The sequence below is a fragment of the Lipotes vexillifer genome, unplaced genomic scaffold, assembly GCF_000442215.2.
Source record: "Lipotes vexillifer unplaced genomic scaffold, Lipotes_vexillifer_v1.1 scaffold131, whole genome shotgun sequence".
Lineage (NCBI taxonomy): Eukaryota > Metazoa > Chordata > Mammalia > Artiodactyla > Lipotidae > Lipotes > Lipotes vexillifer.
The window spans coordinates 2,586,449-2,604,329 of NW_006782866.1; the positions used below are offsets into that span (position 1 = coordinate 2,586,449).

Sequence of the window (17,881 nt, forward strand, 5' to 3'; positions counted from 1 at the left end):
GGTCCGGGAAGACCCACGTGCCGCGGAGCAGCTAAGCCCGTGCGCCACAACTACTAAGCCTGCACTCTAGAGCCTGCGAGCCACAACTACTGAACCCTCATGCCACAACTACCAAGCCCACATGCCACAACTACTGAAGCCCGCACACCTAAAGCACGTGCTCCGCAACAAAAGAAGCCACCGCAATGAAGAGTAGCCCCCGCTCGCCGCAACTAGAGAAAGCCCACGTGCAGCAATGAAGACCCAACGCAGTCAAAAACAAATTAATTAATTAACTAATTTTTTTAAAAAAATAAATTTAAGATATTAGAAGTGCCCCTGATAGACAATGGGTCAAATGGAAACAAAAAAGCTAGATAAAATTGTGCATCTTAAATTGATCCTGAAACAAAATGAATAAACATAATTTTTATTCTCAGCTTACAATTGGTTATTATTGGTTTCAAACATAGCCCAAGGGCTTCCCTGGTGGCATAGTGGTTGAGAATCCGCCTGCCAACGCAGGGGACACGGGTTCAATCCCTGGTCTGGGAAGATCCCACATGCCGTGGAGCAACTAAGCCCGTGCACCGCAACTACTGAGCCTGTGCTCTAGAGCCTGTGAGCCACAACTACTGAGCCCATGTGCCACAACTACTGAAGCCCGTGCTCCACCACGAGAGAAGCCACCTCAATGAGAAGCCCGCGCACCACAACGAAGAGTAGCCCCCGCTTGCCGCAACTAGAGAAAGCCCACGCGCAGCAACGAAGACCCAACACAGCCAAAAATAAATAAATTAAAAAAAAAAATAGCCCAAGACTTTAGTTGAAAACACCAAGTATTTGGATATATCTTAATATATAAAATGTCATAATATATTTATCAAGTACTGTACCAGTCTACAGACCATAGCTTTCTCATCCCTGCTCATGATCCTTAATGTCTATTATTTTCTAATATTCTTTTAGTTGCAAGTAACAGAAAACAAACTCCAGGGAACTTAAGCAGAAAAGAGAGGAGTGGAGATTTATTAGAAGGATTCTGGGATGGCTGATGGGCCTGAAGAACAACCAGTTCAGGAGATCTCAGGGGACTAGAAGGAAAGTCTTAGCCATCAGGACTCTGACTCTTTCTGAATGTCTGTTTCATTCTCTCAAATTTTTTCTATGAGGTTGGAATCAAGGTTGCCAGCATCAGCAGGACTCCTCCTATCTTCCTCTCCTGAGAAAGAAGTTTGTTTTCCTAGATCCAATTAGAAAGATCCCAGGGAGGGATGCCAATTGGTTCAGCTTGGGTGACATTCCCATCTCTTGGGCCAATCTCTGTGACCAGGGAGGAAGGGCGGGTCTTAGAAGGATTTGGCAGCTCCCCTTTAGAACACGTTAGCAGTATGGAGAGGGTAGAGCAGTGCCCCAAAAGAGTGGTGGGCATTCTCAGGTGATAACGAATGTCATTCATAATGAAAATTAAAGCTCTTGTTTGAAGTCTTCAGAGATAGACCGCCTTCTGTGGGTTGGCCCTACAAGGCTTTCACTTTCAAATCTGGGTTCACAATAGTCTGTTACTTAAGGATTCTCGTTGTCCAGGGACTAGTTAGCTGAATTATTGTTATTCAGCCAAGATCTGCATTATTAAAATGAGATAACAATAGTTTCATTTGAATTAAAAAGGCACACATAATATTAGTACCTTTCTTTAAGAGATCAAAACACTTTCATCACAATTTAATTAAGGTTAGCCTTAGGGACCAGTGAATAAAATTTCCTCCACTTTACCCACTGGCAACTAAAGCAAGACGTCTTATCTATGATCTCAGTTGGTAAGGAACTGGATTGGCTTCTAGACTCGCATGTTCTACATTAAGGACCAGTATCTCAACAAATAAGTGCAGCCCACAGACCAGTGTTTGGCATTTGCCTTTACTTTATAAAAATACACAACTTAAATACATATGACACTCTCTATACAAGACATAAACAGCTGTTAGATTTAACATTTTCCGTTAGCTCAACACAAAGCAAGTATGTCAATTACTTCGTAAGAGCAAAGGGTTTCTTTAGAGACTGTGCATTCCCTGCCCAAGGGCAGACCACCCTGCAGGCCACTGATGCAGGAAGCTCACCCAAACTACAACTTTCCAGCGACTCATTTCACCAACATGGCCTTTATTGCACGGCTTCCTATTGCACTGCTTGTCAGACATAATCTAACTTACCCACACCACAAGTTTAAGCTTTCGTCTTCTCTAGAAATGCTTAATGGAAAAACCAACATATAAACAGTATTAACTGTCTCTTACAATTGTGCTAAGTACCAATCATGAGAAATATGAACCCCTCTTCACTTTGCAAAGCTTGCAATGGAAGGTGGTTAGCTGTATTTCACGGCTAAATTCCTCTGCAAAAGTTTTACAAAAACGCTGGCAGACTCAGAGTGAGCTACATGGAGTGTGGTGGAGAGGGAGTGACATCCCAGGGCCCACTGAAATTGCTTATAGGACAGGCACTGTTCCTGTAAAAGTCAACGTGCGCACGGCCCTACCCTTTGGAACTTGAGACCGAAATACCTCCCTCCCCCTCGAGATTCTGTCATTGTTCTATGAGGAACAGCTACCTCATTACTGATTCAGAGCTTACAGCGGCTGCCCACTTACTCTGGCTTTCTTTCAGAAATTTAGCTGCCTTATCTGTGGCTCATCTAGCGAACACTGAATTATGTACTAGTTTATCTATATAAAGAAATATTTACCAGTTGAGAATTCATTGCGAAAAAAAAACGATACTAGAGTGAGTTTCCTGAGGTAAATGTGAGCCTTAAAGAAGAGAGTGCAATCTACAGAGTTATGGCAATTTATCTTGGGTAGCACCACAATACCCCCAAGTCTGGACTTTACTGGGCACACATTTATGTGAAGAAATAAAATGACAATGCTGAAGCAAAAGAAATGTTGACCGTTGAGAATTATCAATTCAAAAGGAGGCAGGTAAGAGGAACAGAGGAACAAAAGGAGGGTATATTTTAAAGTTCTTAGGTAGGTTGGACAATTAATTTCAAAAGCCTGCAGGTATTTCTAACAAGTTTTGTAAGTGTTCATTCTTGGTGACTCAGATGCAGAAGAAATGGCTTTTCTTGAATAACAGCTGTTCAAACTTTTTATTCTTTTTCGAAAAACATGACTTTCTATAAAAATTTTTTTAGCCATTGAAATTATTCTGCTAGTTATTACTCTCATTGATGTGTTGTGCAATCCTAACTGGCTGAAGAATTTTAATAAGGTTGAACTACGAAGTACATATTTGCACCAAGAATTTAAATTAATGCACAGAGGTCTGTAAAATTTTACATGAAGTTACTTTTCATTGCAGATGGGGCTTCATTACTTCTTGATATTCTGCTCGAGGATTATGGAAATCAGAAAAATTCTAGGGCCCTGACGCTTAACTTGCTTTTACATAAATGAAGTAGTACGTGGCCGTCCTTAACATTAATAATCGAGGTGCTGGGAACTGAGCCTCAGCAGCTACGAATCAAGATCAGGCTAAATTTCAACAAGTCACTAATTATATAAGGATATGAATGGAAGCACTAAAGAACTCTCTCTGCTATAACTGCTCATCTGCACCATGTAGTTGAATAAGGTGACCAATCTAGTGTTTAAACAATGATGAACACTGGCACCAGGTTTTACCCAGGGCCACATGGGTAAAACATGACCTGTCATGTCAATTTGGGCTGACACCACCATGCACAGTCCCTCATAAATATGACCCTCCTAAGTCCTGCTGTAAGAACAGATCTATGTTTAATTACTTTAGGCATGATGAAGGCCTTAAGCAAAATTTAGGCCCCGAAGAACTTTGGGCTGGAGTTCTACAGGCCCAGAGCTAAATCCCACAAGAAATCATACTCGTATCTCAACTTACAGAAAAAAAAAAAAGCATTCAACATCACCGAGATGAAAATTCATACTAGAAAACAATGCTCTGGTTTCCTGACAACCAGCTCAATGCAGCTCAAGGGCAGCCACACAAAGCAAAGCTGCTCTGGAGAAGGGAAGAGTCCAGAAGACTGCAGTAGGCTTGAATTGAACGAAAGTGGTTTTTCTGCTCCGGGGTAAGGTGAATGCTCCTTGGCGATCAATATGGAATAGCTGTTTAAAATTCACAGACAGTAGTGTTTTATATACTTTAAAGCCCCAATTAGTGCAGCCTGGTCACAGCTAAAAATCTGAGTAACGTGAGAGTGACGGTGTGACGAACCAAGCAGTGACACTGGTTCTGTAAGCTCTGGAAGAAAGGCTGGTCCTCACACTTGATCTTCATCCATCCCTTGGATACTGAGGAAGATACTACAGCAGGGGAATGTATTTCTCTATGTGAAATTAATTTTCATAATCTGTAGCTTAAAATTATTACTAATCAGAAATTTGTAACCCAAGCAAAAGTAACAGAGATTCTTATCACACAGGCCTTAAGATCTCTCTGTCCACCACCCAAAGGATCCATACTTGTCTCTGGTCAACCAGGCCCAGGTGAAGGCTGCACAGGAGGATAGAGGAGTCAAGAGCCGGAAGGCACGGATTCAAGAAAAGAGAAATGGTGGCAGATGTGGACAGGAAGAGAAGAGGGAAGAGAGAGGGAACCAACACTGATGAGGAAGTGAAGAGGAGGCCCGGCACCCCTGCCTTTCCCACCTGCTGTGATGCAGAACGTGATGTAGAAACAAAGAAGGCACAAGCCTCATATGGAGGCTCTCCTAGGGCATCAAACATGCCCGAGCCAGGCCGGCCGTGCCCTCTAGGCATGTGTGCTCAATCTAGTGTGACCTGCAGGCACTACTGTCTTGGAGTCTGACTCCTGATTCCTAGGTAATGATGCTCCCTAGAGCTACCAGCACCCACTTCCACGGCCAGGGAGAGGCCTCAGATTCAGGGGCAGGACTAGCAGCAGCCAGTGTACCAGAACCTGTGGCCGCCGTCACTGTCTTTGCTCTCTTAGGACTGGCTGGTCTCTCCCCCTGGTGGCTGGAGAAGGGGAACAGAGTGAATGTCACAAAAGGGCTGCTCAGTTCAGAATTGTATCACCTCGTTTCACTTCCAAAGGGCTGCCAAGAGTTCATTAACTATAGACTGATGCTTAAAATACTACCTAAGAAACTCACTGTAAAAGGGGCAACTTGCTTGTGAGGTCACCACACTTTCAGGGATTCTGCTGTGTCTGCTTCCATTTTTGTTTTCTTCTCTGATGATGAATTTTTTTAAAAAGAAAAAGTGAAAGGATCCTCCTATCCTCCTTCCAGAAACCTCATGGACTTGCCTGAGCAAAGTGCCTAAGGGATGCTACACTGACAGAGCTAACAAACTCATGAGAAAAAAATCTTACATCATTCAGAAGTAGGAAATGAATGGTAGTGTATAAGTGGCGCTTGGTTCTCTTCACTTCATCTCTCTGCAAAATGTCTATGGCATGGTAACAGGCACCCGAATTACTGATTTGCAAATGACAGCACATGAGTGAAAAGAGCTGTAAGATTTTGTGGAGGAAAAACCCATGTTGGCTATTTTACCTCTAGGGTAGGTCTGTTTGGCCTTGAGGCCCACACTTGTCTTTTTTTTCTACTTTCTATTTGATGTTTTTCAGGAGGGCTGTTCGGGCGTTCACAACGGCTTTGAAGGCATCTTCACTACCAGGTGCTACACACTTGTCAGGGTGAAGCAGCACGGCAAGTTTCCGATATGCTTTATTGACTTCATCTCTACGAGAAAAAGTAAAGCTCTATGTCAGTATAGAGGTCAGCCCCCACCCTCCACCCACTGCATTTTAGCTGTTTGGATATCATAATCTCTCTTACAGTAAGCATATCCCAAATAAATGTTACCCTTTCTCAAAGGCGGGACTAAAGGACTAGGAAACAAACAATGCACAAATAATATGTAACATTCAAGTAGAAAAATATACAACGCAAAGTGAGTATACAAACAAACATGATCAGATGAAAATAGTACTCGGCACTTCACAGGCACTCGGCATTTGCCGACGGAAGCAATGAAGACAGGGGCCATCAGGGCAGGCCCCCTGGAGGAGGGTTCTGGAAGAAGGTTGGGTTCAGGGATTGACACAGTGGTGGGGAATACAGAGCATCAGGGAGAGAACCGGCAGAGGCCAGGAAGGGAGCCGGAGCCCGCATGCAGTTCCAGGAGGAAACTGCACTGGGAAGTAACAAGAAACAAAGTTGGCCAGGGAGCAGGGGTCAGTAAGTGAAGGGCCTTGAAGGCAAAACAATAAAAAAGTTGGATTTTTAACAGTAGGTGTTTCATGACAAAATGGTGCTGGGAAAGCTGTTTTTGGAAGTTCAGAGACAGGTAGGAGGTTGTTACAATAACCCAAGCATGATTACAAGGGTTTAGATTAAGGTGTTTGTGGAAGCCAACAAGGGAAGGCAAAAGAGATAACAGAAACAAAGTCCTGGCAGAAGCAGATGATGAGCTGGGTACAGGGCTGGAGAAGACATGAGAAAAAGGGCTGAAATGAGTTCCAGGGTCATGGGGAATCTAAGGCCTCTGGGAAGATGGTGGCACCACTGACCAAGAAAGAGCCACTGGAAAGGGGTACTGAGAGTTACAGTGAGCTCCCTGAGACCAAAGAAGAAACAAAAGAGAATTTAACGTTATCTAGAGAGGAAAGGAGCAGTACGATCAGTGTTTCACCAAAGACCAGGGAGCCCCAGGAGAGACCTCGAAGGAGCAGGGACTGCTGGGGTGGGGGCTGGAGACCACCTGGCCCTGCAATTCTCCCCGCTCCTCATATCCTCAGGTGTCAGGCCTCTGAGAGGCTTTCAAGTGCCCAGCCACTCCCCTAGTCAGAGTCTGGCTCTGTCTCTACCAGATGGTTTTATTTCCCACTTCCCTTTTGAATTCCTTTTGTAATTCAAGGTTCTTGTTAACTTATAAGCCTGGATTTGGTGCTTCCCCAAATCTCCTTTATTCTTTATCAGAAGGACTTCTAGTCTGGCTCTCCAAATCAGGGAGATGATCTTTGATATCTTGGATGTGATATCTGATCATGTTTGTTTGTATACTCACTTTGCATTGTATATTTTTCTACTTGAATGTTACATATTATTTGTGCATATGTGGTATCTTACGTGTCAGCTTGGGGAGACTGAGGTCATAGGGCTCCGTTAACAGCTGTCCATGTCGTAGGCATACGTTCTAAGGCTTTTTCTGCTTTCTGATCTTAGAGGAGTCCTTCTGAATTTTCTTGTTTTACCTTTCATGTAGCTTTTCTACATAGATAATTTTGATATTAGCTAATAAGAATCACATTCTCCTTAAGACTCTCTGTCCTTGAGGCAGTAACAGCATCCTCTCTCTTTCCCATGAGTGAGTCTTGGGTTGGGCCCCTCTAGCCACTCTGCTTCCCGAGGAAACATGTCCATATGGGGTTAGTGGTTAGGCCTGATACCTTTCAAGAATTCTGGATAGCAGGAGAAACTTTCAAGGAAAATTTTAGAGAAACAAGACTGAGTCAGGTGTGTAAAAAATATATTAATTCTACTGAAGAAGATTTTTCTTAAAGTTCAAGAATAGTAAACATAGCACTGAACAAACATTAAAACTCTCTATAACTTAAAAAGAACGTTTTTAGGGAATTCCCTGGTGGTCTAGTGGTTAAGACTCCATGCTTCCATTGCAGGGGGCACGGGTTCGATCCCTGGTCGGGGAACTAAGATCCCACATGCCGCACAGAACGACCAAAAAATAAAATAAAGGTGTATTTAAAAGATAAAATAAAATAAATGTTTTTAGGTTTTGCCCAAACGTGCTCACGCCATAAAAATTAGTTTGATAGACCCAGAGGCACAAAGGTAAGAAAAGAACATGTTATATTGGTTAAGGATATGGAAATTATGGAGGTCCTGTAAATTTTGGGAGATTCCAGTTAACCACAATGAATAAGTAAGAAACCAAAAGTTTATTTTTCCCTAATGATTATTGTTCTAAGTTAATTAGTAAGTAATAGTTTCTTAGTTATAGAGCCAATATCCCTTGGAGATGAAATGGAAGAATTTAGGATGTGACTATGGAAGTCTAAAAGGACATTTAAAAGCCACCAATTAATTTTGTGCTATGAGGTCATCTGAATTCCTTCAGGTGTTTAACAGCTCCTCAGTAATGCCTGGCAAGTCCAGGGAGACCAATAACTGTCTCCCTTTTCCCCTCCCCTCTTTCCTTCTGGACTCAAAGATATGCCATGAGACCAAAATGGAGGAGATACTTAATGCTGTTGATGCTGACAAGGCGATTTCAAGAGCTACTTTTTCTTTTGTGGGAATCAAGGTGAAAAAGTAGAAAGGGGAGGAAAGCTATGGTGCAAAATAAGAAGGTCTGAGAACTCTAATAATACGTATAGTAACAGTATTATTATAGCATTAAAAGTTATATAACAATTGAAAGTTGTTAAGAGAGTAGATTCCAAGAGTTCTAATCACAAGGAAAAAACTTTTTTTGGTATCGATATGAGATGGCAGATGTTAATTAAACTTACTGTGGTCATCATTTCACAATATATGTAAGTCAAATCATTATGCTGTACACCTTAAACTTATACAGTAATGTATATCAATTATATTTCAATAAAACTGGGGGGGAAAGTTATATAATCATGCTGGATAATGATTTATTCTTTCACAAAGGGTAGTGACTATATTTCCTTTTCTCCCAAATAATTATTTTGTTTTTTGTTTTTTTTACGCAGCCCTCTCACTGTCGTGGCCTCTCCTGCTGTGGAGCACAGGCTCCGGACGCGCAGGCTCAGCGGCCGTGGCTCATGGGCCCAGCCGCTCCGCGGCATGTGGGATCTTCCCGGACCGGGGCACGAACCTGCATCCCCTGCATCGGCAGGCGGACTCTCAGCCACTGCGCCACCAGGGAAGCCCCCAAATAATTATTCTGGATAAAATAAAATAATTTAATATAAACACACACAGACGAGGAACTAGCAGGATTTTTGACAGAGACAGAAAGAGACAGAGACAGGCAGACACACAGTGCTCAGGGTCAAGAACCAATTCTACCACTAACTCCTGAGGCCCTTGACTCTGTTTTTAGTCTCACTGAGTCCCAGTTTTCCCACCTATGAAATGAAATGTTTGGACAGGTTGATTGCTAACTCTCTTTCCTTCTCTAAAATTTTATGATTTAAGAATTCTCTCTTTTTTTTTTTAGGTTGCATTAGCTTCAAGGCTCTTAGTCAACAAAAGCAGAACACATAATTTCAGAAGGTACTTATATAACATACAAACCACATAGTTCCCACATTAAGCAGTTGTGCCCTCTGTTTTCTCCCTTTGGTATTCACTTAATTCAGTGAAGGCACATTAGTAAGTAATCTAAGATATTTCCACACATCTTCATATTTCTAGCCAATTACAAGAAGATATCGCACTATAATTCCGATGATTGAGTCTTTTCTATAACAGAAGGCAGCACTAATATCCGAGAGCACTGCTTACCTTGAGGCCCCAGGTTTTACTCCCAACATGTCCCAACTATCTTTACTACTTCGAATTCTGTGAATGCTGTCTGCTTGTTCTTTGGTGAAACTAGCACTGCTATTTGTGATAGGACGTTTCCCGCCGTTTTCACATAAATCAACTATGGATACATAAAAGGTCTGCAAAAAGAAAACACATCCCAGAGGAGAACTGATTTTGAGAAAATAGGAATTCCTTCTCACCATTAACTTAAAGAATTTTAATATATTCCAGTAACTTAAAATTCACAATAAAGCAAACGTACTTTGGAAGATTTTTTTCTTTCATACTATACATATATATATGTGTGTGTGTGTGTATATATATATTTTTTTTTTAAGCATACAGTAAGGATAAGGAATAAAATTTCAATGGCTTATAATCCTACTCTCAGATAACCACACTTGAAATTAAAAACTAGTACATGAATATTGTTAGAAAAATTCAAATAGTAGGAAAAAGTATAAAATGAAAACTGTCTCCCTACCCCTCAAGTTCCTCTCCTTGAGGTAACCATTGTTAATATATTATTTCAGTATCCTTCCAGAATAATTTTCTATCAGTACCCAGTCCATACACACATCCAAACCCTAAGCATTTACATAAAAGAGAGCAGATTAAACACACTGCTTGGCACCTTGCATTTTTTTTTCACATAATAATAAATCTTGGAACCTTTCTCTAGCTGCATATAGACACTTTCTTTCTTCTTTTGTTTAGGTTTTTTCTTTTACATCTTTATTGGAGTATAATTGCTTTACAATATTGTGTTAGTCTCTGCTGTATAATAAAGTGAATCAGCTATATGTATACATATATCCCCATATCCCCTCCCTCTTGCGTCTCCCTTCCACTCTCCCTGTCCCACCCCCTAGGCGGGACAAAGCACCGAGCTGATCTCCCTGTGCTATGTGGCTGCCTCCCACTAGCTATCTATTTTACATTTGGTAGTGTATATATGTCAATGCCACTCTCTCATTTCGTCCCAGCTTACCCTCCCCTCCCCAATTCCTCCTTTTAAATGACTGTTCAGTATTCTACTGTGTGACTATACCATAATTTATTTAACCAACTCCCTATTCTTGGACAGGTCAATTGTTTCTAGGTTTTTTCACAAACAGTGCTTTAGTGAATATTTTTTTATGTGTATGTATCTCTGCACACTTGTGGGAGTACTGCTTTTGGATAAATTCCTAAAAGAATAACTACTGAATAAAAGTGTACGTGCATTTTACTTTTTGATTTTGACAACTTTCATACAAAAAGGCTATAGCAGTTTAGACTCCCATCCCTGTGTATGGGAGTGCCTATTTCCCCACACCCTTGTCAACATTGGGCATTATCATACATCTTCACTTTTGCCAAGCTGATGGGTATCTCACAGTTTTTATTTCATTTCTTTAATTATAAGTGAAATTGAGTATCTTTTCATTTGCTTATCAGTCTTTTCTTGTTCTGTAAACTGTTCATATTCTTTTCCTATTTTTATAATGTTTTTCAAAGTGAAAAGTATCTTTTGATCCTGCTCATATTTCATGCTCTGTGCACTATTATTGTTGCTGAACAACTTCACTCAAAAGACTAATTTAATACACTATGGCTGCTTTTAAATTGACTTATCTCCTCATCCCTCCATTTCTTTTTTAATCTCTTCCTCTTTTTTTCCAGATATTTCTATAGGGCCTATTATCATCTAAAACTTTTATCCTTCTCTTTGACTCCTCTTTCTTATCTCCAGTATTAGCTAATCAATTTGGCCACCTAAACAAGAAGTCTTGACATGTGAAAAGGGGTGTCAAAGGAAAAGCCGTTAGATACCAAGACAAGAGAAGTGTTAACTTAGTTTTAGTCTATCTTAATACTGCTCTGTGTTAACAGTGTAAGATAAAACCAAGCTCCTTCCTGACATAAAGTGTCTATTAAATACATAGGAAACAAAGAAAGTATTGATTAAATTGAACCAGCAGGAAAGCACTACTTCTAAGTACTTACAGAATAGTTTATTACACTCTGTTACCCTTTTTTTTTTTTTAAAGACTATCCATTAGTTCTACCCAAGATTAATCTAAAAAACTAAAAGCAACCTAAAAGGGATCACAGTTCACAAACGTCTGCTTGTGCTACGTATCAATAAGGCTTTCTTCTAGTCTGTAAGTTAACCTAAAATATAAACACTCACAGATTTCTGAGGGCACAAGCATTTACTCATAACACATAATGTTATAGAAGGCTAGCTGTGGTGATATAGAGAATGCTAGAACTGAAGTCAAAAGTCTGTTCAAATTCCTTGTCTGAGTGCCAGCCATGTTGGAGTAATGGGTACTGGACTGAACCTCCTGCCATAAACTACTATAAAAGTGAAGAAATATAGGAGGTAACTCTTTTCAGGTAGTGGATATATAACAGCAAGTGCAAGACTGCTCCTTGGTCTTCTACCTGGAGTCCATTTCCTGACCATGTCACAGAAAGCCAGAGTCTGAGCAGACACAAAGTCCCATTGAGCTAAGGAAGTAGAGGTGAGAGCTTGAGGATGCCGAAGTGGCTAGAATCTGTGGAGCAGGGCCTTGGATAGGAGGGAATTGTGCAGAGTTGGGCCCCAGAAGTCCATGTGAGGGTTCCCTACTAGTCTGTAGCTGAGGGCTAGGCTATAAATACATAGGATGAGATCACCTGAGGCTTATCAGATAATAGATACTAAGAGGTTGAGAACAGAAGTGACTAGTGGTGCAAGGGGAAGAGCCATCCTGGGGACACCAGGATTTGGTCTTGCCAGAGGAGAGAGACTGCCTTAACATCTCATTAATACCCCTAGCATCTAGCTGAGGCACCACAGAAAGGCTTTGCCTTAGGAGTTAGATTCATTCTAACAAAACCTAAAACCAAGAACGACAAGATCTGCAAGGGGGACAGAATTTGCAGGCTGAGTCCTGCCAAATTAGAAGGGCTTGGGAAGTACCTTGGGTTTCCTTCAGATCCTTGCTATTAAAACAAAAAGTCAAGCCTACACAAGTTCAATGTAATCTGCCAATAACTGAACTGCCTGCTGAAACAAGAACCAACATTCTTCTGAGGAAAATAAACAAATCTAGAGTCTCTATAATGTATTGTCTACAATGTCTGGTGTTAAATCAAAAATCACTACTCATACAAAGAAACAAAAATGTGATCCATAGTCAAGAAAAAAGCAGTCCATAGAAACTGAACCCAAGATGGTTCAGATATTGGACAAAGACTATAGAGCTGCTATTATAACTATTTCAAAGAGATAAAGAAAAATATGTTCAAAATGAGTAAATAGAGAATCTCAGCAAAGAACTGGAACTACACAAAAGAACCAAATGCAAATTCTACAACTGAAAAGTAGTGAATTGAAAACTTCACTTGGTAGATTTAACAGCAGACTGAAATCAGATCAATAGAGACTATGCAATCTGAAAAACAGAGGAAAATGGAAGAAAAATAAAGTCTCAAGGACTATGGGGGAAAAAAAAATGGTCTAATATATACGTAATTGGAGTCCCAGAAGGAAAAGAGAGTGAGAATAGGGCCAAAAAATATTGGAAGAAATAACGATTTAAAAAAAAAACTTCCCAAATTTGATGAAAAACACCTGCTTACCAATCCAAGAAAATCAACAAACCCCAAGTAAGATAAATATAGAAAACCATACCTAGGCACATAGCACAACTGCTGAAAATCAAAGATAAACTCTTAAAAGTAGCTGGAGGAAAAAAAGGACACATTATATATAAAGGAATAAGAGTAAGAACAGGTGCTAACATCTCATGGGACACAACAGAGGCCAGAAGAGAATGAACCAGTGTCTTCAAAGTGCTGAAAGAAAGTTAATCTCTAACAGTTATTTATACCTCTTGGACAAATCACTACTACTCTTTGATGTCCTCATAACTGAAATGAGAATGATACCTGCCACATATTGTTAAGAGTCTCATATGAGTGAAGCATGTAAACTTCTCCAGAAGTTTAATTGGTTAATTTAATTTGAATGGTTAAGTATCATGATTGCATACATATAGGTACGAACTATGTTCCTATATAGTCTATGTATTCCAAAGAACAGAAAAGTGGCAAACCAATATCAACCTTATTTGGTCTTGAAATAGATGCTACTGATGCCCAATTCAGCCTGTCAGCCAAGGATAAAACCTGTCTTCTAGTAGAAGGGGTGACATCTTGTTAGAAGGAAATTCAGCACAAAAGATTAAATAAAATCCCACTTGATAATTAAGAACAACTCTTTATAGTATAGCTACATTATTTGAAATGCTAAAAATTCCCAAAATATCAGATATATTCATAAGAAAAAATGCATTATTCATGACACCACTTACTTTCAAATGTATCTATAATTAAGAGTTGACTGAACTTCCCTGGTGGCATAGTGGTTAAGAATCTGCCAGCCAGCCTTTCTCACCTTCTTAGATGGCCCACACTCTGTCTGTGAAGTGTGTTTCTCCCAAGGCCACTCTCACCTTCTGAGATGGCCCACACTGTCTGTGGAGAGTGCTTCTCTCTAAATAAATCTACTTTAGGACTTCCCTGGTGGCACAGTGGTTAAGAATATGCCTGCCAATGCAGGGGACATGGGTTCGATCCCTAGTGCGGGAATATCCCACATGCTGCAGAGCAACTAAGCCTGTGCACCACAACTACTGAGCCTGCACTCTAGAACCTGCGAGCCACAACTACTGAAGCCTGCATGCCCTAGAGCCCGCGAGCCGCAACTACTGAGCCCACGTGCAGCAACTACTGAAGCCCATGTGCTCTAGGGCCCACGTGCCACAACTACTGAACCCATGTGCTGCAACTACTGAAGCCTGCACACCTAGAGTCCATGCTCTGCAACAAGAGAAGCCACCACAATGAGAAGCCTGCGCACTGCAACGAAGAGTAGCCCCCACTTGCTACAACTAGAGAAAGTCTGCGCACAGCAATGAAGACCCAACGCAGTCCAAAAATAAATAAATAAATAAATAAATAAATAAATAAAGTCCACTTCTCACCTAAAAAAAAAAAAGAATCTGCCTTCCAATGCAGGGGGCACGGGTTTGAGCCCTGGTCCGGCAAGATCCCACATGCCATGGAGCAACAAAGCCCCTACGCCACTACTGAGCCTGCGCTCTAGAGCCCACAAGCCACAACTACTGAAGCCCGCATGCCTAGAGCCCGTGCTCCACAACAAGAGAAGCTACCGCAATAAGAAGCCCAAGCACCTCAAAGAGTAGTCCCCGCTCACCACAACTACAGAAAGCCCGCACGTAGCAACAAAGACCCAAAGCAGCCAAAAATTAATTCCTTTTTTTAAAAAAAAAGAATTTTTTTTAAAAAGGAGTTGACTATAATTTGTTGTTTAGGTAGTCTCCCCCCTTAAAATTATTCTAGATTATTAAATTCTAAAAAATGACCATCTATTCAGGTTGCCATGTTAGTCCATCCTTCTATTGCCTACGTGATCGGTGAGACCGAACTTTTACGTATGACTGGCTGGATTCTGCAATGATAGTCTCCTGGTCTCTTAACTGTACCCCCATGGGCTACGATATAGGATTATATTAGCTATGGCAAGGCAATTTTGCCAAAGTAATGCTTTCATTTGATTATGCATAAAAATGTAACCAAAGGTGGTTTTAAAGAAAATCTTTGTCCCATTTAAGTAAGTATATAATAAGTGTTGTTAAACTTGATGATCATCAGGATCACCTATAGAGATTTTTCAAAATACAGGTTCCTCAGCTCCATCAAAACATTAAGCTTCTGGTAGGTCTGGAGCCCAGCAATTTGTATTTTGAAGAATTTCCCCAGGTAATTCTGATGAGCAGCCAGATCTGGTCTAAAACAGACAGCAGACAAATAACACACATACACACACACATACTCTCCCTCTCTCTCCCATTCTTTCTGTCTTACTAGCTTTGGAAAAGAAAGCCTATTCTAATGAGAAATTCTATTACTATTTTGCTTCTCATAATTTACACTAAAATTTGCTATGGTCAGCCTTGACACAAACTCTAAAACAATAAAATGCCAGGTTACCTGGAACATCTCACTGATTCCTTCCCCAGTTTGAGCCGAAGTTTCAAAGTACAGGAACCCTTTGCTTTCAGCCCAAAGACGTCCTTCACTTTCATCAACGCAGCGGTGCTTAGCACAGTCGATCTGAAATTAAAAGTTGGGGGCAGGGGGAGAGAAGATTCCAACCTTGTCCCACTAGAATAGGCCCAGTAGGTCTCTGTCAATCCTTTGCTGAGGCAAAAACTCTTAAGTGAACCCCAGCACTAGCATATAAAATTATCAGGAACAAAAGAGATTAAAAAATTTCTTATATTGAATGTGGACTGATTTTCTGTGGCGAAACCACAAGTGCCTAATACCAGCATTCTCCCTTGAGAACACTGCTGCTGCTCACCTCTGTGAAAGCTGGCTTCATCACATCTGCCACACCTGAGGGCCATGGTCTGCCCTTCACACCTTTCCACAGTCCACATTTCAACTAATTGCTTCCCCTCCTCCAATCAGGTCAGAGTGTTATTATTAGGCTCCACCTCTCCTGCTCAGTCACCAATATCCTCCCCAAGTATGGCACCACTGAAAGAACATGGATAAAAATCCTGATATGCCAGGTTTTATTTTTTAATTGTTTTTGTTTTAGGGACCTCTGTTTTGAAAAGCTGTTGATTCCTATATTACAGATTGCAGAATTTTTTTCTTTTTATTTATCCCCCAAAACTCAGCCACACCCTTCCCATAATGAACCTAGAAAGTTAAGCATACCATTTCCAAAGCAGTTACCTTGTTGGCACACACTGCAAATACAATATTTTCCATGTTTCCATGAGGTCCAAGATCTTGCTTCATTTCTGCCAGCCATGCATCAAGGGCATCAAAGGAATCTTTCTGCCCAACATCATAGACCAGTATCACACCCTGTGTGTCCTTGTAAAACTCATTACGAACCTTTACATAAAAGAACAGGTGCACAAAATGTAGGTATTATGATTTTATAAAAGTATATCTCACAGTCATTGACTTAGCAAAGTGTGTTCTTTTGTGTATTCATAGTGTTTTCTAATTGTACTACTGGCCTTTGGAGGGCTTTTTATAAAATCAAAGTGACATAATAATAATTTAAAAAGTCTCTTAGTATAGAAGGACTTGTGATGGAACTAACGGCCTCCTGCCCCACCCCTCCTCACCTCCAGTTCCACTCCCTAGAGGCGATCAATCCTTAATTGTTGTTAGTAGGCCTTTAAAAGAACACAAATTATATAGCATTCTTCTTAAGGAGAACTAGGAAGGTGAATGAATAATTAAAAAGAACTTATGGCAAAAAATGACACAAGTATCAGCAGTAGGTACAGCCATTTATATATCACATCCCAAAGCTGGCTTCCCCCAGGATGCTAGGCAGAACCTCCCTATGACTCTTGGGTCTCTATAGCAACTCTAGAACTCCAAACTCTGAGTGTCTGTGTGATGCAGTGGAAAAGAGGATGGGCTCTGGAGTCAGATCTGGGTTCACACTTACTTACTAGTTGTGTGATCTTGGGCAAGTCACATAACCTCTCTGCATCTCAGTTTCCTCATCTGTAAAATGGGGATAACACTACTTACTTCACAGGGTTATTATGAGGATTACATGAGATAATGAAGGCAGAGCACCTAAATAGTGCCTGGAAAACAATGTGTATCAGCACCTTCTCCCTTCCTTCCTTGTATTCATTCTGACTGTCCTCCTTTGATGTTCTTATTAAAAATGGCAACTGAGGGCTTCCCTGGTGGCACAGTGGTTGAGAGTCTGCCTGCTGATGCAGGGGACACGGGTTCGTGCTCCGGTCCGGGAGGATCCCACATGCCGCGGAGCAGCTAGGCCCGTGAGCCATGGCCGCTGGGCCTGCGCGTCTGGAGCCTGTGCTCCGCAACGGGAGAGGCCACAACAGTGAGAGGCCCGTGTACCGCAAAAAAAAAAAAAAAAAAAGGCAACTGAGGACTTCCCTGGTGGTGCAGTGGTTAAGAATCTGCCTGCCAGTGCTGGGTACATGGGTTCGAGCCCTGGTCTGGGAAGATCCCACATGCCATGGGGTAACTAAGCCCGTGTGCCACAACTACTGAGCCTGTGTTTCTAAAGCCCGCGTGCCACAACTGAAGCGCGCGTGCCTAGAGCCTGTGTTCTGCAACAAGAGAAGCCACTGCGATGAGAAGCCCGTGCACCGCAACGAAGTGTAGCCCCCGCTCGCCGCAACTAGAGGAAGCCCGCGCACAGCAACGAAGACCCACCCAACGCAGCCCAAAATAAATAAATAAACAAACAAATAAATGTTCCTTTTTTTTTTTTTTTTTTTTTTTTTT

The 17,881-nt window shown here is 41.3% G+C and overlaps 1 protein-coding gene across 2 annotated transcripts in view; it reads right to left on the reverse strand.

The window, feature by feature from the left end:
• Positions 1-1,885: 1,885 nt before the first annotated feature.
• DNAJC27 (DnaJ heat shock protein family (Hsp40) member C27) overlaps positions 1,886-17,881 on the reverse strand; it is a 40,395-nt gene continuing 24,399 nt past the window's right edge. The window contains exons 4-7 of one of the 2 annotated variants that reach the window (XM_007455507.1): positions 16,325-16,489; positions 15,569-15,691; positions 9,494-9,654; positions 1,886-5,734 (exon numbers count right to left, since the gene is read on the reverse strand). In XM_007455507.1, coding sequence (XP_007455569.1) covers positions 5,602-5,734; positions 9,494-9,654; positions 15,569-15,691; positions 16,325-16,489 — 582 coding nt within the window. In that variant the 3' untranslated portion in view covers positions 1,886-5,601. The remainder of the gene's footprint in view (positions 5,735-9,493; positions 9,655-15,568; positions 15,692-16,324; positions 16,490-17,881) is intronic. The other variant, XM_007455508.1, reaches the window with a different exon arrangement.